At 40.8% G+C, this 26579-nt stretch overlaps 1 protein-coding gene across 1 annotated transcript in view; it reads left to right on the top strand.

Annotated features, from left to right (window-relative positions):
- The window catches only part of efcab6 (EF-hand calcium binding domain 6), a 191402-nt gene extending 165598 nt beyond the window's left edge, over positions 1-25804 (top strand). Inside the window, exons 26-31 of the mRNA XM_062981881.1 lie at positions 9345-9548; positions 15402-15593; positions 18500-18677; positions 22108-22292; positions 23878-24027; positions 25573-25804. Coding sequence (XP_062837951.1) covers positions 9345-9548; positions 15402-15593; positions 18500-18677; positions 22108-22292; positions 23878-24027; positions 25573-25695 — 1032 coding nt within the window. The 3' untranslated portion in view covers positions 25696-25804. The remainder of the gene's footprint in view (positions 1-9344; positions 9549-15401; positions 15594-18499; positions 18678-22107; positions 22293-23877; positions 24028-25572) is intronic.
- Positions 25805-26579: the final 775 nt, after the last annotated feature.

Genomic DNA, 26579 nt, shown 5'->3' with positions numbered 1-26579 from the left:
TCCTTTGTGTTTTGTTCTGTTTCTTTGTCATTTTGTTACAGACTCCAAAAGAACAACTTTGTCTAGCTTTGCAGAGAAGCCAAAGCTCAAAGGAAGAGAAGTCCGTTATTGTTGTGCTTTATTTTGTCTGTCCAAACTTGGAGAAGCTCTGTGTCCTCAGCTCAATGCAAAGAATATAGGACACTGCCTTATACTAAGCAAGAACATGGGTTACTTAAAGTAACTTACTTTAGCCCAAAATTACCTGCTCTAGCTGGCAATGGCCTTCCAGACATTCAGGCCATATTCTTTCCTTGTTTTGTTTGGTAATCATTGGTATTTCTTGCTAGTCTTCCATACAAGTTCTAACTAGGATCCAGGAGGACCAATAGCTTCAGCTGTGAATAGTTCCCCAGACATGCTGACCATTTCTTTTCTTCTCTTGCAATGTTGTGTTGAACTGAAATTAAAGCCCGGGACATGGTTGGCAATCGGACACTTTTGATGTTCATGCAATTTTTTAGCTGTTTACTGAAAACTCAGCACTTTGGCTATTTCCTGCAATCAATTCAGATTAGACAGATGTGGAAAAGAGAACAGATTGTACCTGCTCTCATGGTGTTAGGGATTCCTCTTCTTCAGAAGAGGAAGGGGAGCAGGAAAGTGTTTATGAATCTGAGGGTGAGTTGGAATCTGAGGGGGAGACTTTGCAAGTACCCACTTTTCAGGAGAGGCGAAAAGAAACATAGCAGAGACGTTGTTCAGCTAGAATAGCTGCCAGAAATGCAGCTGAGTAATTAGGAACTCGCCTAGCAGCTGTGAGGGGACTCAGAGCTATAAAGCAGAAGCAGGTGCAGCCAGCTCTTGCTGGTAACAAACTGACTCTAATGCCTTTGCTCCCCGTGTGCCTGCTCTGAGTCTGCATCTGGATTTATTGCTGTTTCTTTGTCTGAAGTAAGACTGCTATTTGATTTGGGACTGTATCAGAGACTAAGAACTGCATTTGCCCTAAGACTTCCTTTCTTCCTTTAGCATTATTCCACTGAGTGTGCTGTACTTTATGTTTTGCTGAAGTAAAGCAGTTTTCATTTACTTACCACAGTGTCTTAAGGCTGTTCTTGAAAGACAAAACAGGACACATGGATATTTCTGTCTGGTTGGTGTCTAACAGGAAGAGAAAAAAACATGCAGAAGAGAAGGCTGAGAGGAGACATGATAGCCATGTACAAATACCTGGTCATAGGGAGGAGGGAGCAAGCTTATTTTCTGCTGCCCTGCAGACTAGGACACGGAACAATGGCTTCAAACTACAGGAAAGGAGATTCCACCTGAACATCAGGAAGAACTTCCTCACTGTGAGAGCTGTTCGACAGTGGAACTCTCTCCCCTGGGCTGTGGTGGAGGCTCCTTCTTTGGAGGCTTTTAAGCAGAGGCTGGATGGCCATATGTCGGGGGTGCTTTGAATGCGATTTCCTTCTTCTTAGCGGGGGGTTGGACTAGATGGTCTATGAGGTCTCTTCCAACTCTACTATTCTATGATTCTATGATTCTATGATCTTTATAGGCTTTTTGAAATGATCATATTGGGTGAAGAACAACAAATAGGTAGTGCTGGCAGTGGGATTACCAAGGCCATCTTCATGTTGGGTGCTCAGCACTAGGGCCAGATTCAGATGAGAATGACCAAATTATTTCCAGGGTCTTTAAATCTGGAGTGCTTTGAAATATGTGATAGTTTTAACTCAGCAAATGGAGCCAAGGAGTGTAAGCATGGTGTAGTGAACTGTATCCAGTTCTTGACAGCACAATTCAAAGATTTGACAAGCTAGAATATGTCAAGAAGGGTGACCAAGCCCCATGAGGAGCAGTTTAGGGAGCTGGGTGTGTTTAGCTTGGAAAAAAGAAGGCTGAAAGGGGCAGGACAGTTCTGTTCAAATATTCCAAACCTTGAGGAGGGAGCAAACGTAGAGACTAGGTCTAGAGACTAGGTCATAGAGCAATGGATTATAGGGAGGGAATTGAACCTAAACATTAGGATAAATTTCCTGATGGTAAGAGTTGTTTGGCAATTGAATATGCTGCCTCACAGGATGGTGGAGTCTGCTTCTCTATAGTAGATCGCCATCTATCGGGAGATGCTTTGATTGTGGGTTTCCTGCATGGCAGGGGATTGGATTTACTACCTCATCAGACAAGCTTCTTTTCCCATCATATGCCATTTCCTTTCCTCTTTCCCAATGGAGCCCATTACATAACACATGCATTCTTCTGGCTGGACTCCACTGGGAAAAGGGAGAGGAAGCTTCCTGTGTTGCCTTCAAGACAATGGGGGGGGGGGGGGGGAAGCTGGGTGGCAACACTTCCCTTATGTGATGGGGTCCCTGGTAAGTTGCGTGATGTGGAGAGTGACAAGACCACGATGTGTGGCGAATCCATGGACCTTTGTGATGAGGTCCTTAAAGGCACATAATGATAGCGAAAATAGCAGAAGCAGCAGAAGGACTCATTTCTGGATGGGTGGATTTAGGAACTAGTGTTATATCTAGACTAGACTAGATATATGATGTTGAAGGCTTTCATGGCCATGATCACAGGGTTGTTGTATGTCTTTCGGGCTGTGTGGCCATGTTCCAGAAGTATTCTCTCCTGACGTTTCGCCCACATCTATGGCAGGCATCCTCAGAGGTTGTGAGGCATGGATAAACTAGGCAAGGAAGGTAAAAATATATATCTGTGGAGAGTCCAGGGTGTGACAAGAGTCCTTTGTCAGTTGGAAGCCAACGTTAATGTTTCAGTTAATCACCCTAATTAGTATTGGAAAGGTTTGTCTTTTGGGGGCATCCTTTGTTCAGAGTCATTAGCCGTCCTTGGGGCTTCTCTGCCCTTGGAGTGTTGCTTCCCATCTACTGTTCTGATTTTTGAGTTTTTTAATACTGGTAGCCAGATTTTGTTCATTTTCATGGTTTCCTCCTTTCTGTTGAAGTTGTCCACATGCATTTCAATGGCTTCTCTGTGTAGTCTGACATGATAGTTGTTGGAGTGGTCCAGCATTTCTGTGTTCTCAAATAATATACTGTGTCCAGGTTGGTTCATCAAGTGCTCTGCTATGGCTGATTTCTCTGGTTGAGCGAGTCTGCAGTGCCTTTCATGTTCTTTGACTCGTGTTTGGGCGCTACGTTTGGTGGTCCCTATTGTCCACAGCTGCATGGTATCCAGTAGACTCCTGCAGATCCATGCCTCACAACCTCTGAGAATGCCTGCCATAGATGTGGGTGAAACGTCAGGAGAGAATACTTCTGGAACATAGCCACACAGCCCGAAAGACATACAACAACCTTGTGATCCTGGCCATGAAAGCCTTCGACAACACAGACTAGATATAGACATTAGTCTATCTCTAGTTTCATCATATGTGACACCTATGTACCCTTCAACTTGATAAACTATTCTCTCCTGTAGTCCCGGGGCCTGGGTGAGGTTCACTGATACTGCTCACATATATAGGTTTATTTGCTCAAGCCAAGGATCCATGCATTGGCCCATGATGAGTAGAATGTGCACTCTTCAAGAAAGCCTCTACATTTACATGAGTGTGTTCCTTTTTTTGCAGAAAGAAGGATGGCACTTCTATCTACTACCCTATTGAGAATCTTTGCATGTTCTATAGCAGGGGTCCTCAAACTTTTTAAGCCGAGGGCCGGTACACAATCCTTCAGACTGTTGAGGGGCCGGATTATCATTTGAAAAAAAATACAAACAAATTCCGATGTACACTGCATATGTCTTATTTGTAGTGCAAAAACAACAACAACAACAACAACAACAACAACAACAACAACAACGAAAGAACAATACAATATTTAAAAATAAAAACAATTTTAACCAACATACATTTATCAGGATTTCAATGGGAAGTGTGGTCCTGCTTCTGGCCAATGAGATAGTCAAGTTAATTAGGGTTGTTGTTGTTGTTGTTGTTGTTGTGTGTCTTCAATTCATTTCAGACTTTGGGTGAGCCTAAGTCTAAAATTTATTTATTTATTTATTTATTATTTACTGCATTTATTTACTACATTTGTATCACACCCTTCTCACCCCAAAGGGGACTCAGAGTGGCTTACAAATTATATGTACATACAATATATTATATTATTAGCATAGCACAATATTAGCATTATATATTACTATATTGAACTATACCACTATACTGTAATATTATCAGTAATATTATATGTAATATAGAATATATAATTAATATTATTATATGGTATTATTATTAGTGTTATATTGTATTACATTATAATATTATTATCAATATTATATGTATATACAATATATTATATTATAAAACTGAGGGCGGGGGCAAGGTAAATGACCTCGGAGGGCCACATCCGGCCCCCGGGCCTTAGTTTGGGGACCCCTCTTCTATAGTAAAGCTGTTCTGCTATGAAATAAGCTGCCTCTGAGTGTGGTAATGTTTTGCCTGCATCTGTGATCAGCATTTTCAGAGGTCTTAAGATGCTGGTCAGAGATGCCAGCAAAAATCAGGAGAGAATGCTACTGAAACATGGCCATACAGCCCGAAAGACATACAACAACCCTGTGATCCCGGCCATGAAAGCCTTTGACAACACAGTGCTTACACTGACCCATGGATAAGTTGACCCAAGCCCTTTTGAACTGAATTTTTTTACTAAAATTTCTAAACTTATACATAAGTATATATGTTGATGCACTTCTCCGTTTGGCACTGACTAACTGTTAGCTCCAGCTCCTGCCAACCTAGCAGTTCGAAAACATGCCAATGTGAGTAGATCAATAGGTACCGCTCCGGCGGGAAGGTAACGGCGCTCCATGCAGTCATGCCGGCCACATGACCTTGGAGGTGTCTACGGACAACGGCGGCTCTTCGGCTTAGAAATGGAGATGAGCACCACACCCCAGAGTCAGACATGACTAGACTTAACGTCAGGGGAAAACCTTTACCTTTACTTAACTGGATTCCAACCATAGTTGTTTTTTTTAGCCATGGCTACCTTAGTGATATAGCTGCTAAAGCATTGGTCAAATGCTCTATGGAAAATTGCAGTAATTGAGGATGTACCTTCATGAATGGCATGATGTTCAAGACTCCTGCCATTTCTCTAAACTCTGCTTCTCTGTGCTACTAGAATAAATTATTGTCTCACTCAAATCTGTTCTTCCAGCTATTAATGCCATTAGTGCTGCATTTCAACACCCCAGTTTCAATAATATAGCATTTTACCCAAAGCCTGGAAAAGGTTTTTTGTTTATTTTTAACTGCTAGTTGAAGCATTCTGGGAGAAGTCATGGTAACTGGGGAATTCAGGCAGTTGAAATCTAAAAAGCTTTTTCAAACTCTTGGTATATTATTCATACAAATGGTGGTTTGATTTGAATTTAGTTAATAATTTTCTGGAAAATAAGTGCATTTCATGGTTTCTAAATACTGTCGTTGGCAAACCTCAGATATAAGTAGTTGTGTCTACTCTTCCGGAGTACCATTTCACAAGGAGGAGGGGGAAGTGATACAACTGGGTTATATTTCATGGAAAGAATGAGTAAATGTTGTTCTACGGAGACCATTTTAGGTGAAGATACCATAATACCATTTTATCACAAGTCTTTATTTATTACATGATGAGTAGAAAAATCAAAATCTTCCCAGCAGATATGGAGTTGATGAGGTTGTCTGAAGGTGGGCTCTTTTGTCACGGGCAGTTTGTGTATATTTTGTGGCCTATTCGTTCTTTCACTTTTCGCTGGGTCATCTTGTTTTGATATCATGATTGATGTGGTTGGTAGGTTAACTGGTGTCTCAGAGATCATTGGAAGACTAGATTTGATTTTAAGCTGCCATCTCTTTAAAATGACTTGCAGAATATTGGATCTTTAAAGTTCTAGGTCAGTTGAACCAGGAACCCAAGGAAGTTATTAGCAGTCAGAGTCTATAGACGGAAGGTAAAATCAATTTTGAAGGTGGGGGGGGAGAGTATTATTACTTTTTTCCTCTACTAATGGAATTATTAACTTTGTATTTACTCCCAACAATGGTCCTGCATTTTTATCTCCTTTAAACTTACTATAAAGTATCAATATAGTAACACAATGGCTTTCTTCATCATCATCATCATTTAATTACTTATTAATCGCCCTCCATCCACGATGCTCTAGGCGATTTACAAGATACAATTGTAAAGGATAAAAATACATACATAAAAATATTAATAAAATTAACATAGATTAAAAGCTCTAGTAAAGAGCCAGGTCTTGAGTACTAGGGTAAAAGGCTCTAACTCATGCATGGCTCTCATATAGGGCGGCAAGGCATTCCATAAGGCAGGGGCAGAAATAGAAAAAGCTCTGCGCCTGGTCCTTTCCAAGTGCACTTCTCTAGGACCCAGTACATAAAGTAAGTCTCGTTGGGATGGTCGTTGGGAAAGGAGTGCTTTTTTTCTTGGGAAAGGAGTGCTTTTTTGTTCCTTTCATGATAGGTTCTTTGCTGGAGTGACTGGTGGGATGTAAGATATGAACAATTCAAAAATCACTCATGAGTTTTCCTCCTCCTCCTTGAACTTTACTGCATTTGACAACAATACTGAATTGCTTGTATAGTCTTTATCTTCCACTTAAAAGAAACCTATATCTACATTCAGCTAGACTCAACCTTTCTTACTCAACCTATTCCCTTCTCTGTGGTTTGTCTCCTCTCCTAGTCTAAACTGATGCTCTGTGTTTTTCTTTTCTAACTTAGGCTAATTTATAGAACATCATGGTAGACTCATAATACTGTAGAAATAATAAGGTAACCAAGGTGAAAGAAGAAAGTGCAAATGTTGGTTTGCAGCTAAACATTAAAAAACCAAGATCATGGCAACCAGACTGATTGATAACTGGCAAGTAAAGGGAGAAACATGGAGGCAGTGACAGATGGGTCTCGGAGGTACTGTTTTGCAGTGGCTCCACTCATTCCTGGAGGGTCGTTCCCAGATGGTGTCATCGGGGGACGCCTGCTCGGCCCCACAACCATTGACTTGTGGGGTCCCGCAGGGTTCAGTACTGTCCCCCATGTTGTTTAACATCTACATGAAGCCACTGGGAAAGATCATCCGGAGTTTCGGGGTGAGGTGTCATCTGTACGCAGACGATGTCCAACTCTGTCACTCCTTCCCACCTGTCACTAAGGAGGCTGTTCAGGTCCTGAACCGGCTGTTCAGGTCTGGCCGCTGTGTCAGACTGGATGAGGGCCAACAAATTGAAATTGAATCCAGACAAGACAGAGGTCCTCCTGGTCAGTCGTAAGGCTGAACAGGGAATAGGGTTACAGCCTGTGTTGGATGGGGTCACACTCCCCCTGAAGACACAGGTTCGCAGTCTGGGGGTTCTTCTGGACTCATCGCTGAGCCTGGAGCCCCAGGTCTCGGCAGTGGCCAGGGGAGCCTTCGCACAATTCAGACTTGTGCGCCAGCTGCGCCCGTTCCTTGGGAGGTCTGACTTGGCCATGGTGGTCCACGCTCTGGTCACATCTCGTTTGGATTACTGCAATGTGCTCTACGTGGGGCTGGCTTTGAAGACGGCCCGGAAGCTCCAATTAGTACAATGGGCGGCAGCCAGACTAATAACTGGGGCAGCTTACAGGGAGCGTACCACCCCCCTGTTAAGCCAGCTCCACTGGCTGCCGATATGCTACCAAGCCCAATTTAAAGTGCTGGTTTTGACCTACAAAGCCCTAAACGGTTCCGGTCCAACTTACCTGTCCGAACGCATCTCCTCCTATCAGCCCACGAGAACCTTAAGATCATTCGGGGAGGCCCTGCTCTCGATCCCACCTGCCTCACAAGCACGGCTGGTGAGGACGAGAGACAGGGCCTTCCCGGTGGTGGCTCCTCGGCTGTGGAACTCCCTCCCCAGTGACATCCGGCAGGCTCCATCCCTTCTGGGGTTTAGAAAGAAGCTGAAGACCTGGCTATGTGCGCAAGCGTTTAATGAATGAACTCAGTTAGCGTTGACATGGATTGGATTAAGGTTCTTGCGCAAGGTCTGATAGATGACTGGCATATATATTCAGCGTTGCACAGTGTTAAATCTTTTATATATTGTATTTTAATATGTTATTTAACTATTTTAACTGTTTTATTATTTTATTGTATTATGATATACTGGTAGTGATCCTGCCAGTTGTGTAAGCCGCCCTGAGTCCCCTCGGGGAGAAGAGCGGGGTAGAAATATCGTAAATAAATAAATAATAAATAAATTTCTAGGAACAAGATTTCTTCAGATGTAGACTACAGCCAGGAAATCAGAAGACATTTACTTCTTGGAAGGAGAACAATGACCAATCTCGATAAAATAGTGAAGAGTAAGGCAACGAAGGTCCACATAGTTAAAGCAATGGTATTCCCTGTAGTAACCTATGGATGTGAGAGCTGGATCATAAGGAAGACTAAGCAAAGGAAGATAGATGCTTTTGAACTTTGGTGCTGGAGGAAAATCCTGAGAGTGCCTTGGACCGCAAGAAGATCCAACCAGTCCATCCTCCAGGAAATAATGTCCGGCTGCTCACTGGAGGGAAGGATATTAGAGGCAAAGTTGAAGTATTTTGGCCAAATCATGAGAAGACAAAAAAAGCTTGGAAAAGATCATGATGCTGGGGAAAATGGAAGGAGAAAGGAAGGCTGACCAAGGGCAAGATGGATGGATGGTATCCTTGAAGTGACTGGCTTGATCTTGAAGGAGCTGGAGTGGCAACAGCCAACAGGGAGCTCTGGTGTGGCTTGGTCCATGAGGCCACTAAGAGTCAGAAGCTACTGAACGAATAAACAACAACAACAATCAATTTAAAAGCTATTTGTATATGTGGGCGCTCACCCCATTTACACATATCTCTAGCAACGGGATCTGCTTTGTCATGTTTTAGACTCATGTGATTGCATCTTGTGTATGATTATGAGAACACGTGGGAAAGCCAGTTGTATATACTTTCCATTTAATTCTTACTCAGCATGGAGGATAGCCAAAACTAATTACATTTGTACATATTAAGTCCTCGATGTTTCCCTTGCTCCTTTATTAATTAGGTAAATAATTTATCTTAAATGGCTTCCATGAAACAATTATTGCTGCTTTGAATTACAGCCCTTATAATTTAATAGAAGGCTTTTATTTATACCTGATTTTTGTCATTCCCAGAGGCATTTTCTCTTATTCCTTCAAACTGATTGCACTGGTAAAGCAAACCTAGTCTGGCTTTGTCTCCAGGCATGATTCGTTGGCTGTCTTTCTGTTCTACATTATCAGTGGATCTCATTGTGATTTTCCTTTTTTCCAATTTGTATCCCATTTAGACTGAGAGAGAGCATAGTAAATTTGCTTCCAGAGAGCTGTCCAACCAAGAGGTCCTTGCACGTGTGCAGGAAGTCGTGGGGGCTCGATTTCAAGCCATTGAAGAAGAGTTTAAGAGAGCAGATAGTGCAGGAGAAAAGGTTGTGTCAAAAGAAGTTTTCAGAGATATCTGCAACCGAAGGTTTTTACTTCTGACTGATGAGCAGGTAAGTAAAGCACTGGGAGGGCTGCCGACTGACTTCTTTCCCCAGAGTAGCAATGTATTTTCAAACACAGAACTTCTTTAGTTGCCACTTTCAGCCTTTCCGTAGCCATTGTGCTCATCATTGGGGCTATCGCAGTGAGTGAACATTATCCCACAGGTGGCCGTAGTAAAAATCTACAGAAGACAATAGAGTTAAAACATGAGAAAAGCTCTGCTATATCAGAACAAAGGCCTGTGTAGTCCAGCATTTTGTTCAAACACTGGATAAGCAATTCGCTATGGGGATCCCACCATTGCAAGATATGAATACAAGCATGCTCTGATCCCTACTTCCCAGGAACAGTTTAAAAGAAACACATTGCCTCTGATCCTAAAGGTACTTTATGGCCATTGTGACTAGAGAGCTTTTAACTTTCCTTAACTAGAGAGCTTTTCCTTTTCTTATCATAGGAATGAATTCAGGAGAAGCTAGGGCTAGGGATACAATAGAAAATACTTTCTCAAATAATGTGTGTGATCCCTTGCCTCACTTGGGCAGCTACTGATATCATCTAGACCAGGGTTTAAACACCAACTCAGGAAATTTACAGCCTATTTCGAAACAAGCGAACTAAATATACTGTATATACTCGAATATAAGCCTAGTTTTTCAGCCCTTTTTTAAGACTGAAAAAGCCCCCTTCGGCTTATACTTGGGTGAGGGTCCTGGTTGGCTTATATTTGGGTCAGCTTATACTCGAGAATATATGGTATATTTATTATTTTTCTCTATTATTATTGGTATTATTACAGTTATTATTTTTCTCTATTATTGTTGCTACTATTACATTTATTTTACTCCATTTTTATTATTAATAATAATACATTTATTATTTCACTCTGTTCTTCTTCTTCTTATTATTATTATTATTATTATTATTGCATTTATTATTTTATTATTTATTTATTTATTTATTTGCAGTATTTATATTCCGCCCTTCTCACCCCGAAGGGGACTCAGGGCAGATCACATTGCACATATAAGGCAAACATTCAATGCCATAACATAGAACAGAGACAGAGACAGACGCAGGCACGGGCTGGCCTCAAACTCATGACCTCTTGGTCAGAGTGATTTGTTGCAGCTGGCTGCTAACCAGCTTGTGCCACAGTCACAGCCTATTTTACTCTATTTATTATTACATGTATTATTTCCCTGTATTTATTATTATTATATTATTACATGTATTATTTTACTCTATTATTATTAAAAGGATACATAAGCACATTTACATTGAAGAAGATGAGAATAATAATTTAATCAGAGTTGGACAGTCTTATCTTAAATTTGAGCTTTATGTAAATTTTCAAAAATATTTAACCTACTGATGCCTCAATTGATGTAATTTTATTGGTATCTATTTTTATTTCTGAAATTTACCACCCTCGGCTTATACTGGAATAAATGTTTTCCCAGGTTTTTTGTGGTAAAATTAGGTGCCTCTGATTATATTCTGGTCAGCTTATACTCAAGTATTTTTTTTGTAAGGTTGGTCTTTGAAAGTAAATTTACAAAATATAAATAGTCTACTGACAAATTCTCGCTAGAGCAAATCAGAAGCTTCCAGTATTTGGCCTTGCCTTCCATCACACCTTATCCTGGAAAGTACACTCTAAAACAGTGATTCAAAAGGCAAAGGCCTGCTGAGCAGCTATAATAAGATTTTATTACAACGAAGGAGGATAATATGTCCCCCCACACTAAAAATCTTTAACGTCAAAATAGCCTCTAAACTCCTCTTTGATGCGGCTATATGGTGTGAAAATTTGACGTTAAACCTAGAAAGAGTGCAAGCAAGGTTTATAAGAGATCTTCTAAATGTGCCTTCCTGTGTACCAAATGCTGTCCTGCTCCTAGAAATGGGTGAATGTCCATTGAGTACCAGGGTTAAAAATAATGGTATTTAACCTGGGAACAGGTTTACTACATCACCTCCCCTATGAAGCCTCCAAACCCCTTTGGGCAAGGAGGATTGAATGGAAAGCGGCCTCAATTGGACTATCTGCATCCCTTTTGGGATTCAAAATGGCACAAGAATCCCTAAAGCAAAGGTTGTGGGACATTGCCATGGGAGAGCTTGTTGTGACTCAGCCTCAGAGTGACTCTGACGAGGATTTTGGGATACAGGTTCAGGATGAGGGAATTCAGGTTCAGGATGAGTTTCAAGATGACTCTGATGAGAATTATGGGATTCAGGTGCAGGGTGTTCCTGCTGTGGAAGATGGGGAACAGGGAGGCTTTCCAATGGGAGGAAATGGTGTGGTTGATGCTGATGTTTCCCAGGTGCAAGAAGCAGGAAGGGAGAACAGTTCCCAGCCTGATAACATTAGCGAGCAGTTTGGCGTTGACGATAATGCATCTCTAGACCGGGCCAGCCGCTTGGAATTTAGGGGGGTTCGCAGAAGTCTTAGAATAGCAAATAAGAGAGAGGTCAAAGGGCAAAGGAATGCCTTCATGTTATGCTATTACAAAAGTCTGCTGAGAGAGGAATCTTTGTCAAAGCAACGTCTCGTTTGAGTTAGAAGCAGCTCTTGCTTTCTTGGATTATCCTGTAATCAAGTTCATGGGACTATGTCATGTATTAATGGAACCTTGTTTCATGCCTAAGGTTTTCTTGGATTAATCTCTATAGCCTTGGTTCTGCAATAATCTTTTGGATCTTTACTTTTGCTTTTTAAGAACTATTTATTTCCTATTTCCGAATAAATAGTTCTTAAAAAGCAAAAGTAAAGATCCAAGAGATTGGATCCCCAGGTGTTTTGGCCTACAACTCCCAGAAATCCCAGCCAGATTACCAGCTGTTAGGATTTCTGAGAGTTGAAGGCCAAAACATCTGGGGACCCACAAGTGGAGAACCACTGCTCTAAGCTCTGTCACACCTCAGGATAGCTTCACCTTGCTGAACACACCAGGCTGCACACAGGTTGAAGTCTTTTGTAGTTTACTAGCTGTGCCCGGCCACACGTTGCTGTGGCGAAGTATGGTGGTATGGGAAATAAAGTGTTGAGGAATTGGTGGTAGTTAAGGTAAAGGGTAAAGATTTTCCCCTGACATTAAGTCCAGTCATGTCTGACTCTGGGGGTTGGTGCTCATCTCCATTTCTAAGCCGAAGAGCTGGCATTGTCTGTAGACTCCTCCAAGGTCATGTGGCCGGCATGACTACATTATATGGCAGTGTGGAGTCAAGATAATCCAGTTCAAAGCAGATAATATAAGATTCTAAATAGGTTATATAGCTGTGTGGAAGGGCCTTGAGTCTACACTGCCATATAATCCAGTGCAAATTAGATAATCTGTGGAAGACACTTAAGTGAAGCCTAACTCTGCCTGTCCCCTGGGCTGAGTCGGTTGCTAGGAGACCAAGTGGGCAGAGCTTAGCCTTCTAACTGGCAGCAATTGGATAAAAACAATTATTCCTCTCCCTCTAATTAGGACTTTATTTTTCTTTTCTTTTTGTTGTATCAACCTAGAGCTGTGGATGATGGGTTGTGTTGTCAAATTTCGAGGTTGGGGGGCCTGTAGTTTTGTTGTTTTGTCTGCTGCCCTGATGCCATCACTCTTTTATATATATAGATTTCCTATTTCCTAATAAACTACTAATACCTGTTTTGGAAATAGTCCACAGTCTACAAATGTTGCCAGTGGAAATCAATCCCATGAGAATACCTATCTTGTTGTTACTGGTTCCTTATAGATTCTCTTTTGAATACTAGTTTGCATTGGATATACTCATGGAAAATCCATCATTCCATGGTAAGACTTTGAATTGAAGCCATCAAAGAGTCCACAAAACTTAATTGAATTGCAGCTCAGACTAATGTCAGTGCTTTCTGTAGAACATGATTGCAGCTCCCTTTTGCTGGATCATAAATGCAGTTTTCTGCTTCACCTTCCTTACCAAACTGTTGATAGTCTACACATTTCCCGAGGGGATAGCCTTCAACCAGTAGTTAAGAATAATCTCAGCTAACCCATTGCACAAAGCTCTTGTGATATTTAATTGATGCTTGTAAAACATTTTGAGTTGCTCTGATGTAGTGCAAAGTGTGTTTTGTTTTGTATAATTTATAATATGGTAGCAGCTTGAACCAATGGGGGAAAGTTGAAAGGAAATTCAGAATGTAGTTACAGCCTTTGATGTTTAACTGCAACTTGCCACATGCAAACCAAAGCCTTAGAGGTGATGTGCTTTCTATGGGGTCTTTCTGCAGGGTTTGTCAGGGAGGTGTTTTGTTTTCATGTTTTACAAGGAAAAACAAAAGTTTATAGGTTGTCTGATTCAAATCTAGAGCAAATATCACACTCCAATAAATTGTGTACGAGTACATTACTCAAAAATGGGATCCATTGATAGCAATATTTAATTTCCATGATAAGTCTCTACAATGCCAATCTAGTACCCCAATTGTAAGAGGAATTTTCACAATCTTAACTCTTTTACTGGTTTAGCAGCAATAGCTTCTCCCACCCACACCGAAAAAATGTTTTATATGCTGTGTAGTCATATTTAAAGGTAGGAGCCTCTGGTGACCTAGGGGATAAAAGCCTTGTGACTTGAAGGTTGGGCTGTTGACCTGAAGGCTGCCAGGTTCAAATCCCACCCGGGGAGAGTGCGGATGAGCTCCCTCTATCAGCTCCAGCTCAATGCAGGGGCATGAGAGAAGCCTCCCACAAGGATGGTAAAACATCAAAACATCCGGGCGTCCCCTGGGCAACGTCCTTGCAGACAGCCAATTCTCTCACTCCAGAAGCAACTCTGGTTGCTCCTGACACGAAAAAAATAAATAAAATGTAAAGATCTTACTTGAATAAGAATGCGGTTGAGGCAGAGAAAAGATGCAAACTCAAGTGTCAGTTGGCATAGGCATTGCTCTTAAGAATGAGGGCTAGAACTTCGGATATAGAATAGGTTTGGCTTCCAACAGATCCAGAATACAGTGATACCTTGACTTAAGAGTTTTATTTGTTCCGTGCCTGAACTTTTAACTCAAAATACTCTTCTCTCAAAGTGAACTTTCTCATTGGAATGCATTGAAATGCTATTAATCCTTTCTGGCTCCCCGAAACCCTCCCTTTTTGTTAAGAAAAAGTACTTTATAAATAACAAACAATGTATACATTCACATGGAAAAATAACAAAAGAAAGATCAATTTTAAAATAGTGGAAGCACAAAGCACAAAGTGAAGAGGCAGAGGCATCATTTTCTTCATACTATAATCACTCAAGCCTCCCTCCTCCTTTTCCTTTCCTTCATGAAGCCAGACATATAGTACCAGTAATAAAAAACACACAAAATCAACTAACTCAAAGTTCCTCAATCTCCCCAAATGGACAAGAGCTTAAGGCAAGGAGGCACTGTGGGCTACAGCTCTTAACCTAAAACACTTTTAAGTTGGGATGCTTTTAGGTAGAGGTTCCTCCATACATCTCTTTCTGCAGTGACCGAACTCACACATCAGATATTGGGGGAAAGGTTATTATTATTGTTATTGTTATTGTTATTGTTATTATTACCCTGCTTTATCTCCGCAAAGGAGACTCAAAGCAGCTTGACATAAAAGCATTAATATACAATTTAAAATATACAAAAATTAAAACATTAAAACATAATTAAACACAAACAGCATTAAAAATTCACAATTAAAATCCATCAAAAATATTTTCAAGGTTAAAAACCACAGTACCCTTGGCTAGATCTGAAACACCTTCTGTATGTTTCTATATGAAAGAGTAATAAGTCCTGTCTTCAGCACTTTTTGTAGAAGCATTGGCTTTTTTGGCCTACATTAATACACCGTCTTTTACCTGAATAGTTTGAGAATCTCTGGAACACAGTACCTCTTGATCATAATGGAAAACTGAAATATCCTTGGTTTTTGAGGAAGTTCAGCCTTGAAAGACGAGAAATGAGTGATACACCTGTTGCAGCTGTGACACCAGCTGAGCCTGGATCACGGTTATGTTCACGGCCCCAAACAGCAGCCTCTCCACCAACAGCAATGAAAGTAAGTGTTTCACAGCCAAAGACCTTTCTGAGCTATTCGGAGGGGGAGGGATAGGAAATGCAATCTTGGTTCCTTGGTTTTGTTCATGCCAGAAATATCTCATTCTTCCTCGAGTCCAGCATTCCCTATTGAAAACCCAATGTACAAGGGTTGAATGAAAAGTAATGGCTCCACCTTCATAACTCCTCAACAGATGGCAGTACTGATATGCAGCAGGTACTGGCTTGTTCAGTAGACTCTCCTCTACAGTTCCATTTGGCGGGGAGCCTTAGCATTGAACGGTTGTGTTGTTAAAGTGCGAAGTATGGAACCCTGTGCAGACGGTCGGTCAATGCGACTTAAGCAACGTGCAGTCACTGAACTGTTGACAGCAGAAGATGTCGCCCCAAAGGAGATTCATCAGAGAATGCAAGCTGTTTATGGTGATTGTGTTGATGTAAGGACTGTGAGTCACTGGGCGAGTAAGTTCAAAGATTTTGAGGTGGGAACATCTGACTTGCATGACAAACAAAGAGTTGGGTGTCCTTTCACAGCAACCACTGAGTTTCACAAGCCAAAGGTTGACAGATTAATTCAGGACGATCGTTGTATCACTTGGAGAGAAATTTCAAGCATAATCGGCATTTCACAAGAATGTGTGGGTCACATTATTGCTTTGCTTGGCTATCGCAAGATCTGTGCACGATGGGTACTGTGAGATGCTAGTTGTGGAAACAGAGTGTTGGCTTCTTCCGTGCCAGCTTCAGAAAACTTGTTCATTGTTGGCAGAAATGTATCCAATTGTCTGGTGATTATGTGGAAAAGTGAATAGTGATAGTTAAAGAACACATTCTAAGGATTATTTCTGTGTTTGATTTATTAAAATATTCCCATCCAAACCCAAGTAACGAAGGTGGAGGCATTACTTTTCATTCAACCCTCGTTGAATGGTCTGAACAATTTAGGACAGCACACCAAGGGCATGATTAACCTCCCTTGTGTGATTTGTTTGTTTAGTACTTTTTTTTAAAAAAGGTGGGTTGCCAAATTACTGACATCAATTTGAACATTTTACCTAGTTTGTTGTCTATATGGATGGGAAGGAATTTATACTGAAATAAAAAGACAGCTGTTAAAAGTATCAATATACTCACCAATGTGCATTAAGAAGGTAGGCTATGTTTCAGAGGAAGGATCGGGTAAAACTTTTTTCTGAGTATTCCTTGCCTAAGAAAATCGTATGAAATTAATTAGGTAGCCATTAGTCGACAAACAACTTGAAGGCACACACACAAAAGAGGGATAAGAGTGAATCGGAACCAATATTCTTCTATTTTTATTGTACGCTCAATCAATTATAAAGCAAATCTTCCTTGTTCTTCATAAATTTACCTGCAGTAAGAATGAATCAATGGGGGACATTCTTGACTATTTGTTGATTCACAAAGCTGCACATAAGTGGACTGAAGCAATTCAATTTGCAAATAAAGTCCACACTTACATTCAAAAGTCCAGTAACCCAACAAAGAATCTAAAAATCAAGTGATATTTTCCACCATTTGAGGGAGAAACTTATAAATATATGATAGAGTTTGATCCTCTCTATTAGGATGGAAAGTTCCAGAAAATGAATTCATCAACATGAGAAAAAGACTGAAATTGCCCCACCAATTGAAGCTGTCATATTCTTAGAGGGAAATGCCTTATGGATGCAATTCAAAGTTAGAGAACATACTGTGTAAGGACCTCTGAACATGGGCTATTTTTTGGCATCAGCAACATGGGTTTAGTAGTTTTGCCATGGAGCCTGGCAGCTCCCATCACACCCCAGGGAAGTATTTCTGTGGTGGCTCCATGGAGAAACTGGCAAAAAAAGAAAAAACTTCCACCACCGAAAATAACTGGTGGTGAAAGACAGGAAGCACCCTGTCTTTCCATAGAAAACTATGGGTTGAGACGGCTGCATGATACTTCTCCCTGTGTGATGAGGTAGGGAGGAAGCCAAGATGGTACGGGGCATGGGGCGATGGGTCCCCACACCTTCCCAGTGGGTGCCGCCAAAGTTGCCACAATCCTTGGCAAACTGTGGCAATTCTGGTGGTGTGTATGAAGAGGTCCTAAAATCTATTCTCAGATTCTAGTAACATAATTTAAAATTAACTTGGAATAATGCAGATTCTCTACTTGAGCATTTTTTTTCACAATAATCAATGACTCTTTGCCCCGGTCTGTTGACAAAACAGTCTGCTGAATGCTATCCCTGATTTGCAGCCATAGGAGAGGGGAGACAGATTTTGCTCATCCCAATTGTGTAAGCAGAGGTGGTCCAACCGCCAGGCAAGGTAGGCTTTTGCTTGTGGCGCCATCGTCCCGGGGGCGCTATCGAGGCCCTGGGAGGATGGCGCTACCCCGCCTCCTTCTCCTTCTTTCTGGGCCTTCCTGTGGGGGGGGGGGGTGTGCAGCACGGGGGCGGGGGCGTGCTGCGCGGGAAATGGGGCCGCATGGCATGGGGGCGGGGCTACATGGCATGGGGCAGGGCTGCACAGGGGCGGGGCCAGGCTGCACAGCAGGAAGGCCCAGTCAGGCTGCGGCGGGAAGGCCCAGCCAAACTGGCTGGACCTTCCCACCACGGCCCACGTGGCCTGGCCCCATCTCCCATGCCGTGTGACCTGGCCCCACCTCCCGCACCACGCGGCCCCGCCCCCCATGCCGCACGGCCCTGCCGCCTACACCACCTGGCCCCTGGCCCCGCACCGCCCCACCCCCACTACTGCCTACATAAAATTACCTAAGGACGGCTCTGTGTGTAAGTAGTTCCGTTCTTTAAAAAAAACTTCAAATGGGGATTCTTGATGATGTTTTGGAAAGCAACTGAAATAACAATCCTTTTGGTTGTTGCTGTGTTAAAAGCTGTCTTTGATTTTTAGACCTCAGAACCAAGCAGGCCACATACAGCTGCAGTGCAGACACCACCGATTCTGAACTGTCAGCCAATTGAAAGTAAAATCCGAAAAGTTATTCAGCGCCGTTGGAGAGAAATATTGAAGGAGTGCAAAGAGAAGGATGTTGAACGCCTGGGAGAAATTTCTGTAGAAGACTTTTTAGGTTGGTTATTTTCTTGAGTCTTCACTATGGACAGTAGAAATCCAGCTATAATAAAAAGGTTACAAGCTTCACCCAGCATTCTTGAATTAGTTGTTAGGGTAGTTATGCAGACTGGATACAGGATTAAATTAACTATGTACAGATGTCATTATGTACATGACATCCCACTTTCTTTCTTTCAAGCTCCACACAGCTAACCCACTTCAAAATCCCAGATATGTAATTTAATAACATTAAACTCATATATGTTTAAGTTGGACATTCATGAATAAACTTGCATTTGTTTATAAAACTATTCTGGAAGGGCATCAAAGAACTTTCAGGAAATCTTTGTAATATGCCTGTAATTGATTAAATTAGCTTGATTCAAAGATGTACCCTCCAGGTATAGTCAATAACTAGTCCCAGTCACAACAGACCATTAAATCAATGGGATTTATACTAGTATTGATTGACCAATAACTGATTTAATTGATTTTTTGAAGATGGTCTAAAAGCCTGTAGTCTAAAAGCCTACCTGACTCTTGAGCTGGATTTACACTGCCGTACAATCCAGTTTCTGAATCCAGATTATCCGCTTTGAGTTGGGTAATATGAGTTTACCATACAATCCAGTTCAAAGCAGATAATCTGGACTGAAAAACTGAATTATATGGCAGTGTATATGGCCTTAGTGAAGGCTCTTCTTTCCATTTTTTCTTCCATATGCACAAGGTCATCTCCATGTATAATGAAGTAATATCTTTATTTCTTTTATTAGCTCAATTGTTTTTCTGGAGCCGCAGTGGTGCAATGGGTTAAACCTTTGTGCTGACTGAACTGCTGACCTTAAGGTTAGGTTGCTGACCTGAAGTTTGCCGGTTCGAATCGGCAAGCATTAAATGCTATGAATGGTGAAAGAAAATAAGACATCAAGCTTCCCAACCTGCTCCACTCAGGAAATGCTTGATGAAAGAAAAAGATCACAAAATTCTTTGGTCATTGACTAGTTTGGGTTAGACTAAGATGTTATATTTTTGCCTCATTCACATATAAACCAATGGGTATGCACACTCAAAGGAAACTCAACACTTCCTCACAATACTTGAAATTCACATTCTTCCTCCCTATCTCCAAGCTTTTGACTGCCATTTTAGAAATAAACTGCATGGAGAAGCTCTGAAAATAATTGAATTTGGGGATTTGTCAAGCAGTAAGTGTATGCAGTTACCCTCACCCACTCCTTCATTTTGTTGTTAAATTCAATGGTGATGGAATAAAAGGCTGGCTTATCGAATTTGCAGATGATACTGAATTGGTAGGGGATAGCTAATATCCCAGAGGACAGGATCACAATCCAAAATGGCATTAACAGATTAGAGAGCTGAGCCAAAACTAACAAAATGAACTTCTACAGGGAAAAAATTACAGTATTACGCTTAGGCCAAAAAAAGTGAAATGGACAGAACAATCTATATATACATAAATGTAATGTGTGTTTTCCCCATGGAGTAAACAACAAAACCACTGAACCAAATCACACCAAATTTGGCCACAAAAGAAAGTCATCCAATCTATGTATTTCAATTAAAAAAAACTAGAAAAATAGTCCAAATTACAGAGGATGAGGAAGAGCCTGTCTCCCCCTAACTGCCAGTCAGAAAGGTAGGCCCTGCTGCCTTTAGCTCCCGCCCACAATTGTCTTTAGGCCCCACCCTCTTCATGTCCTTGCAATTCCCTCAGCCAAAATGGGGCCAGGGCACAGGCAGAGTGCACTTAGGCCTCATCCACACTGCCTATAAAATACAGATTATCTGATTTGAACTGGATTATATGGCAATGTAGACTCAAGGCCCTTCCACACAGCTATATAACCAAGAATGCCAAGGCACATAATCCATAGTATCTGCTTTGAATTGGATTATCGTGAGTCGACACTGCCATATAATCCAGTTCAGTGTAGATTTTATACAGTAGAAGGGGGTATAATCCAGTTCTAAGCAGATAAGATAAGATTATAAATATAATATATAACAATTACTGTGATATAATAATACAGAACAATATAAATAAAGAGCAACACTCTGAAAACAGGGAAATTGGAAATTCCAGAAAGGAAACAATCAGGGCCAGCTAACACTTCCCAACAAAAGATTCCCCCAGGGAATCTTGTTTGGCCAGGCTTTGAAGCTGCAAGGCCATTAAATGCTGATCAAGATGATTAATTGCAGCATACTTGCTATTCAAACTGGCCAATCAAGTATTCCACAAGGTAGAAAGCGGCCATGCTTGCAAGCAGCAAGGCTATTCAGTACTATTCAACCTGGCCAACCAAGATTTCCCCTACAAAGGAAGTAGCCAGACTTCAAAGCGGCTCTTTGATGGCGGGTGTTACTCCAGCTCGCCAAACAAGGATTTCCCTAGGTATAACACAGCCAGGCATTGAAGTTTCAAGGCTTTTCAGTGCATCAAAGGATTAACCTTGGTAGAAGGTGGCCAGGCTTTGAAGCAGTGATACTACTCTGTACTATTGAAGCTGACCAACCACAGATTTCCCTAGGTAGCAAACAGACAGGCTTTGAAGTAGTGAGGCTATTCACATTGCAATTCTAGCAGCCCAAAAAACTATTCCCCTACAATGCAAGTACCCAGCCTTCCAAGCAGCTCACCAAACAAGGATTCCCATAAGAAGAAAATGGACAGGCTTTGAGGCTGCAAGACTATTCACTGCTATTCCACCTGGCCAACAAATGATTCCCATAAGCCACAGCAACGTGTGGCCGGGCACACCTAGTAGCTTTATAAACAAGCATCTTGGTATCCCAATGAATGTCCTGATCCTTGTACACTCTCTACTTCATTAAAAAAAATACTGCACTCGCAGAGCTCAGATGTTGTATTCCAGCATCGAAATTGACTTTTGAGGTGGCTGCCATATGGGTGGCTTCATCGCATCCAGTTTGACCTGCTGAAACCCATGAATAATTGAGATTAAGCTAGAAACAGCATTGAAGCTATGTAGCACAGTAGACTGCTTTCTCTTGATCATGTCTAGTAAATAAATAATGTGATAATTTTGTATTGATCACATACACATTTTCATTCAAGGGATTGCAGCATCAAGTATAAGCTTGGGGGTGGATGAATCATTTCAGAACAAGCACCATAGACAGGACTTCGGTGTCTCTCACCACCTAAAGCATTTTTTCATTGGATGAGTTCATTCATCTGCTACTAGACCATGCAGAGTAATAAAATCAAGTTGCATATGTGTATATCAACCCTATGGTTCATGCATATTCATTTGACTGTAGTAATATACCTTGGTAATGTGAATTAGCAGTATTACTGTTCTTCAACGGAAATATTTGTCTGCTGCTTTGCCCAAAGTTAACTGTCAAAAAGTGTCAATTTTGATGCATTTTTGTCCATACATTTTTGTTTATTTCAGCTATAATGGAAAAAGCTAATTTGAATTTAACCAAAGAAGAGTTGAGGCAACTTGCAACCAAATATGATTTTAAGAGCGTCGGCAAATTTGCCTACTGTGACTTCCTTCAAAGCTGTGTCTTGCTGTTTAAACAACAGGAATTGTCTCCTCTACAAAGAGTTGTAATCCAAAATCCACGACTACAGGTAAACATAATTTGGGCAAGATGAGAAAATGATGTCGCCAGAGGAGATTCTAATTCAGGGCTCTTTGAGACAGGCCCTATATCCCAGGATTTGATCCCAGGTTTTCTGTTTATCCTAGATTATGTGGCAGTGCGGACTCATATAATCCAGTTCGAAGCAGAAAACCTGGGATCAGATTCTGGGATATAGGGCCTCTCTGGAAGGGCCCTCTGTTAGGGGTTGAATGTCTCTTATTTGAAATTCTGAAATCCAAAGTGCTTCTAAAATTTCCACATGGATGACTGAGATAGTGACACCTTTTCTTTCTGATGGTTCAGTGAACAAAAGTATTACAAATATTGTGTATACAATTACCTCCAGACTATGTGTAGAAGGTATATATACGGAACATAAATGCATTTTATGTTTAGACTTTAGTCCCACCTCTCAGATATCCTTCTAAGGCTGGATCTGCGCTGCCATTTAAGACAGTTTAACTGCTTTGAACTGGATTATATGAGTCTACACTGTGATATAATCCAGTTCAAACCAGATAATCTGGATTCAGAAACTGGATTATATGGCAGTGTAGATAGGGACCAGTGTAAATAACAAGTTTTCCCATTTATTTATTTATTTATTTATTTATTTTAAAAAACCAGAAATTCAAAACATTTCTAATCCCAAGCATCTGGATGGTGGATAGTCAGCCTGTATACCTTTACAGTTCCTATTCATCAACTTGGTCACATGCATTAGTTTATTGTGTGGGTTATTTGCTTCTCATTTTTTTGGTATATAAATTTCATATTCTCAGTCCTGTATCTCTTTTTTGTGGGGGGAAATCTTTCTTCTCAGTACAGTAGAGTCTCACTTATCCAAGCTAAATGGGCCGGCAGAAGCTTGGATAAGCGAATATCTTGGATAATAAGGAGGGCTTAAGGAAAAGCCTATTAAACATCAAATTAGGTTATGATTTTACAAATTAAGCACCAAAACTTCATGTTATACAACAAATTTGACAGAAAAAGTAGTTAAATATGCAGTAATGTTATGTTGTAATTACTGTATTTACAATTTTAGCACCAAAATATCACAATATATTGAAAACATTGACTACAAAAATGGCTTGGATTATCCAGAGGCTTGGATAAGCGAGGCTTGGATTAGTGAGACTCTACTGTATTTACCCCAATATTTTAAAATGGCTAGTTGGCAAGCTTAAATCCTAGAACATATTATTTTGCTGTTTCTATGTATATCTGGATTTCCTCAAATATGCAGGATGCATGGAAAATCTATCAAGTTCTGTCCAGGTATAGAGTTTATGTTCACGGAGAAGGGAACATGAAGCCCTCACTTCTGATGCATGGATTCATCCTATCCCATGGATATTTGAGTGTTGGAATATATATCTGATTTAGGAAACTCTGCATGAGAATTGGCATGCAGACATCCAAAATGCAAAGGCCCATGGGGGACGGGGTGGATCAGCAGATGACACTGAGGATAGGGTCAATAATATAACCTCACTGCTTTCTTCTTCACCCAAAGAATACCTGACTAGGGCTCCAATGTATATTTACCTTTACCTTACTTTTGTCAGGGTCCCCTTGGGCCACAGTCACCAACCTTTTTCAATGCAATGATGAGGATTCAGCCCCAGATCCTGCACTGCTGGAGACCAATGAGACGTACCTTTAAATTTCATGATGAAAGTGGGACTGGACAGCTAAGTGTTCAAGATTTCAGACAGGTAACCATTTGTTTACATGTAGCTTAAATTGCTGGGATCCAGGAAATTCAAAGGTGCTCCTGTTACCATATTGATCTTTCCACCCATTTTGAGATCACTGACCAGCACACATTTTTTTGCCTCAAATATTAGCCCTGTTTCTGGGTATATTTGGATAATGCATTTATTTTGACTTGAAGCTGGCTTACACAATATCACCAGTGCCTGAAATACTGTATTTTCTCAATTTCTCCTCTAGGAAATTTTGCAATATTTTATTTTTATTTTTTAAAAATACAGTGTTCCCTCACTACTTCGCAGTTCACTTTTCGCGGATTCACTGTTTTGCGGTTTTTCCATCTATATATATAAAAGAGTGATGGAATCCCGGCGACCGACAAAACAACAAAACTAAAGGCCCCCCAACCTTGAAAATTGACAGCACAACCCCTCATCCACGCCTCTAGGTTGATACAAGAAAAAGAAAAGAAAAATAAAGTCCTAATTAGAGGGAGAGGAATAATTGTTTTTATCCACTTGCTGCCAGTTAGAAGGCTAAGCTCTGCCCACTTGGTCTCCTAGCAACCCACTCAGCCCAGGGGACAGGCAGAGTTAGGCCTCACTTAGGCCTCTTCCACACTGCCTTTAAAATACATAGACCCCTCTACCCTCACCACTTTCACAGTACACAAACAACCAAATGCATACTAAACATAAAGACAACCATACAACAGACATTCAATACCACCACTACCTCAACAATTTCTCACCAACACCACCAGACAATGCCACAGCAATGCGTGGCCGGGCACAGCTAGTAAACTCTAAAAGACTATTGGAAATCATAAAAAATTACAATTTACCACCTAAGGAAGGGAGGAAGGAGAAGCCAAAGGGAGAGAAAAAGGAGCCCAAGCAGCAACGGGAGGAGAAGGAGGCGATTAATCAACACACGATTGGTTGATAAAGACTTAAAATAGTGTATAACTACTAAAATAATGTGTAAATATTAAAATAAATATAGCATCCCTACTTCGTGGATTTTCACTTATTGCAGGTGGTCCTGGAACCTAACTCCAGCAATAAGTGAGGGAACACTGTACTGATCTGTTAAAATGTCAGTCATCTGAGAAAATACAGCATTTCTACAGTAGAGAAAAAGTCAATGGAGGTTGCAAGTTCTTATTTATATATCCCCAGCCCTGAACGTCTTACTCTACTATAGATCCAGGTACAGCTAAGCCTGTTTCTGCCTGTGGAACAAACATACGCTAAGCCAGCCTGCCAACCCAACTTGGTTGTATTGTGTTGACCCAATTCACAAATTAGCCCAATGCTATGATGGGGAAGATGCAAGAAAAGCAGTCGTAGAACCATGTTGCCATGGGAACATTGGGAAAGAAAATGACTTAAGATATTCTGAACTGTGGAGGAACTGAATGAGGCAATTTTGCTTAAATGAATTGTGTGCATGTTTCAATTCCAATTCGGTTGCCTGCTGCTCACTTTCCTGGATGGGTCCTAATTAAAGATAAGCTATGTGTCAGGTTTTTGTATTTTCCGCAGGTGCTTCGAAAGTATGGTATTAACCTGTCTGAAGAGGAGTTCTTTCACATCTTGGAATATTATGACAAATCATTAACTTCCAAAATCTCCTACAATGAATTCCTCAGAGCATTCCTGCAGTAGAAAGGGGGAAAAGATGCCTACTTCCAGTCTTGAAAAATAATTAGGCAAGACAGCTGTGATTGCTGAAATATATTTCCTCATTTTAAACTAATAAAACTATATAAACTCAGCTTTTTGTTTAATAGTTCATCAGCAGTCTTATAATGTTGATACAGTGCAAACTGTGGTGGTGTCTGGTGAAGTAAATCTTCAATAGCTGGGGCTATTAATTTTCGCATAACCCATTTAGCTGGGAAAACGGAAAACAATTAAAGTTGTTACAGTGATAGTTCTGAGGCTTTTAATTGGCATTTTTCAAATGCAATAACTTAATTTTTTTCAATTAAAATATTCAATAGAAAATGAACGTTCAGTTTAGGCTTTAAAAGGCATGCTGTTCCGTTTTATTTGAGGTAATCTTCCAAATGGATTGTCTCTAATACATTATTCTTCATGATTCACAAATAGAATGCCTCGGGATTTATTGGTTGCATCCCAGTGGAATTAAATGTGCATAAGCCCTCTGAAATCTTTGAGGCACAATTTGGGGTGCCACTCCTGATTTGTGAAGCCACTAAAGAGCTCAGAGCCTATATACATAACAAACCACCTCCTGATGTTCTTTATTTCAATACTATATGAACCAACAGGTTACCAGTGTTCGAAAGGTTGAATCTCGAATCTCCAACGGATCACAATAAAAAGATACCCATATTGCTCAATACTATTTTGCTTCAGTTTCTCCCCAAAAGAAAATGATGTTCTTTCATACACCAGCAAAGACCTTAACAAATCAAGGAGATGATCAGAAGTCACCTTGCTGGTGTACTCCTAAACCAGTGGTTCCCCACTCACTTTTTTTTTTTTTTTTTACCAGGGACCACTTTGACCAACATCAGTACCAA

The sequence above is a fragment of the Anolis carolinensis genome, chromosome 5 (genome assembly GCF_035594765.1).
Source record: "Anolis carolinensis isolate JA03-04 chromosome 5, rAnoCar3.1.pri, whole genome shotgun sequence".
NCBI classification, from domain to species: Eukaryota; Metazoa; Chordata; class Lepidosauria; order Squamata; family Dactyloidae; genus Anolis; species Anolis carolinensis.
This window is presented reverse-complemented; position numbering and strand designations above follow the sequence as displayed.